Source organism: Silurus aristotelis (genome assembly GCF_946808225.1).
Source record: "Silurus aristotelis genome assembly, chromosome: 7".
NCBI lineage: Eukaryota > Metazoa > Chordata > Actinopteri > Siluriformes > Siluridae > Silurus > Silurus aristotelis.
The window spans coordinates 8,135,575-8,139,251 of NC_139580.1; the positions used below are offsets into that span (position 1 = coordinate 8,135,575).

The following is a 3,677-nucleotide window of genomic DNA, read 5'->3' on the forward strand; positions in this document are numbered from 1 at the left end:
GTCTCCATTAACATTTATACATTATTAATAATAAGTATCCAATGTTGCACAATCACTAATATGGACTGAGCTCTCAGGAAATCTTTAGAGTAAACAATAATGAAAATAATCTTTGATAATCAGTTTGCAGTGACAAGGAAAAAACTGCCAAACTTGACAAATAACAATGAATGTATTGACAAACTTTAGCACAATTTCTGTCAGATAATACGCATACCACAGAACCTAATGAATGCTAGAATGATTTTCTGTGCATTTTCTTTTGTCTAATCAATGGTATTTAATATCCTAAAATGGGTTTGGTCATCTTTAGCCAAAACTACAAGGATGGAGCAATGGAGTCTCCTCCTTCAGCAGTTCAGGATGAGAGATCTATAAATAGCAATGCCGTTTTCACTGCCGCAGCAGGCTGAGAAAATAATTGCAGCTTCCACGAGGCAAGGAGCAACCAGACGGTAGGATGCTGCAGTGTTAATAATAGAGATTATATAGCTAAATATAGATCTAATAGATAACTGTTTCTTTATATAGCAGATATGATTGCATGTTTAAATCAGTAGTATTGTTCAAATATGTCTTTTCATTCCTTTTGCAGCATCCCATCATTAGCAGCTATGGCAGGTTTGTCGATTATGACTATTTTGCATTTTATATTCTTCTGTGTTTCTTTTTAAAGAATAACTCATTATATTTCCACAGATGCAAAATTCAAGACAAATTTCCTCGCCAAGCATAATGAGTGCAGGAAGAAACATGGGGCTCCTGCTGTAACCATTAGTCAAGACTTGTGCAGCTCTGCACAGGCCTGGGCTGACCACTTGTTGTCTACTAAAGCCTTACAGCACAGCAATACCAACAACGGAGAGAATCTTTATTATTTCCGAAGCTCTGCACCAAAAGCGCTTACAGGCAAGTCAAAACATTTATATCAGAGTATGTGCTAAATTGGAAACTGCTGTCCTATCTTATAGCTATCTATCTATCTATCTATCTATCTATCTATCTATCTATCTATCTATCTATCTATCTATCTATCTATCTATCTATCTATCTATCTATCTATCTATCTATCTATCTATCTATATTTGTGCTGGAAATTCATAGACATCAACGAAATAATGAAAAAACTTAAAATTAGTTGTAAAACATAGAAGACCGAGTATCTAAATAATCAGAAGTACTTATTGTAAAGAAAAGGCGCTCCTGCACTGCAGTAAACAGTAATTAAGGGCACTTACAAGCAGACACAGATGTGTCTGGGCTGTTTACAACAGGGTGTGTTGTTGCTTCTGGCCACAAAGTTTTTGACGCCAAAGGAATCACATTTGTCTGTTTATCAAACAAAAATTCTTAGCAAACCTAGCATTCTCGTTTCTACAATGCTGACATGATAATTCAGGTAATTACTAAATAGTTATCATAAGAATTTTTTTCTTTTAATAGAAACTGTAAGGTCTGTAATAAGTGTATATTTATATTGTGTTGCCTTCTGTTGCTTAATTTTGGTGCATGTTATGTCGAGTTAATTGTAATGGTATTTTACTGGTGAAAATCATTCGAATTTCTGTGATGGTTTCTATTATTTTGGGGATTTCTTTCAGTTCCCGAAAAAAGCTAAATACATTAAAAGTTTTATGTTCTCATGCAGTCAAATGCATTTTTTTCTGTATGATCTCTGCTTATTTTTTGTCTGATAATTTAAATTCGATTTGAAATAAATTACATTTTCAAACTAAACCCTGCCCACAATTCACACCTCAAGTGATTAATCACCTGACTAAACTAATAAGCACAGACCAACACTCTAGAATCAACTGAGTTAAATAGATATACAAAGTTAGAATCCTACTTTACCAGAAGAGAGTAGATTCAAGATAGAGCTAAAGCACACTGTTATTCGTTACTGTACTAAAGTAAATGTTATTCGTTACTGTACTAAAGTAGATTTTTAATCTGTACTGAAGTATTTCCATTTGGGGAGACTTTTACTGCAACTTCACTACATTTCAAAGTCAAATATCTTACTTTTTACTCAACTACATTGCGCGAAATCAGTCGTTCCTTTTTTATTATTTATTTATTAAATTATGTGGTCCCCTGGTGGTCTAGTGGTTAAGATGCAGCGCTCTCACCGATGCGACCCGGGTTCGATCCCTGGTCAGGAAACCATCCCCAGCCACTATCAGTGCCGGTCCCAAGCCCGGATAAATGGGGAGGGTTGCGTTAGGAAGGGCATGAAGCGTAAAACATGTGCCAAATAAAACGTGCGGAGGATCCGCTGTGGCGACCCCTAACGGGAGAAGCCGAAAGAAAGTATTTATTAAATTATGTCAAATGCATTTTTTTCTGTATAATCTTTGCTCATTTTTGTCTGATGAGTTAAATTCGATTTAAAATAAATTACATTTTCCAACTAATGTTATTTTTTCACAAATTAGGTGAGGAGCCTGTGGACAGCTGGTACAGTGAAATTAAAGACTATAATTTCAGTAAACCTGGATTTCAGTCAAACACAGGTATCGCTAATATTGGGGGAAAACTGAAATTGTTGTAGAAGAACAAAATAAAAAATTCAATACAAAACTGTATGTAGTTCTTACATTAATACTGGATTCACTGTCTTTTACAGGACACTTCACCCAGGTTGTATGGAAAGCAACCACTGAAATTGGAGTGGGCTTGGCCACTGATGGAAAAACTGTCTTTGTGGTCGGTCAGTACAAACCTGCTGGAAACATATCCAATCCAGGATACTTTCAGGAAAATGTTTTGCCTGCAGGTAACCATAAACACCAGTTATTCTTTAATTTCTTGGTTTTTATTAATAAGAAACAAAATATGTTGTTAATACACTGAAAATATGTTGTTAATACACTGAAACAAATGCCTTTCAAGTAACACCATGTATTTATAAATATATAGTTTAAGATATTGTGTAACCTTAAAAAATATCATATTTCTAATCTTAATTTTTCTTAATTTTCACAGGGAAGTAAAACATGTGTGGTGAAACCTTTAAAACCAAACTGATATGCATTTCTTTTAAAGCATGTCATGCTCACAGAAGCATTTGTGATGTATTGCAATTAAATGACTTCTGATATTTTAAAGCATAATATGATTGGTTATCGGGGCATAATGTACATGTATAATGGGATATCTGCTTGCTCATCAGGGATAAATGCACACCATTCACCTTGACTGTTGATTTCTGTAAAGCTGCTTTGAGACAATGTGTGTTGTGAAAAGCGCAATAGAAATAAACTTGACTTGAATTGACGTTATAACAAATTATGACATTCTATTGTAATCAAATAAATAAAATAAAGTACATTGATTTTCTGTCTTGTCTTCCTGTGTATTACTGTGGCAAGGAACAACCATAACATGATTCAGTGATGGAACAAATTTTGAGAACATTTTAAGAAAAATTGTGGATAATAAAAAGATTATATAAATAAAGTATGTGATGTAACTTCTTCTACTTCTTCTACTTCTTCTTTTTCTTCTTCTTTCGGCTTCTCCCATTAGGGGTCGCCACAGCAGATCATTCTTCTCCATACCCCCCCTGTCCTGTACATCTGCCTCTTTCACCCCAACCACATGCATGTCTTACCTCACCACATCTATAAACCTCCTCTTTGGCCTTCCCCTTTTCCTCCTTCCTGGTGGCTCCA

At 34.8% G+C, this 3,677-nt stretch overlaps 1 protein-coding gene across 1 annotated transcript; it reads left to right on the forward strand.

Moving 5' to 3' along the window:
* The first annotated feature begins 340 nt into the window (after window positions 1-340).
* On the forward strand, window positions 341-3,417 carry LOC310729148 (Golgi-associated plant pathogenesis-related protein 1). Its single transcript, XM_083547234.1, has 6 exons — window positions 341-455; window positions 596-621; window positions 700-909; window positions 2,439-2,516; window positions 2,630-2,779; window positions 2,989-3,417. The coding sequence occupies exons 1-6, from the start codon at window positions 385-387 to the stop codon at window positions 2,994-2,996; spliced, it is 543 nt and encodes a 180-aa protein (XP_083403360.1). The 5' UTR covers window positions 341-384; the 3' UTR covers window positions 2,997-3,417.
* The last annotated feature ends 260 nt before the right edge of the window (window positions 3,418-3,677 follow it).

Coding starts and splice junctions, on each gene's coding strand:
- LOC310729148 (XM_083547234.1), top strand. CDS start 385: ATGCCGTTTTCACTGCCGCAGCAGGCTGAGAAAATAATTGCAGCTTCC. Junction 622..699: donor ATCATTAGCAGCTATGGCAG/GTTTGTCGATTA, acceptor ATATTTCCACAG/ATGCAAAATTCAAGACAAAT. Junction 910..2,438: donor TGCACCAAAAGCGCTTACAG/GCAAGTCAAAAC, acceptor TTCACAAATTAG/GTGAGGAGCCTGTGGACAGC.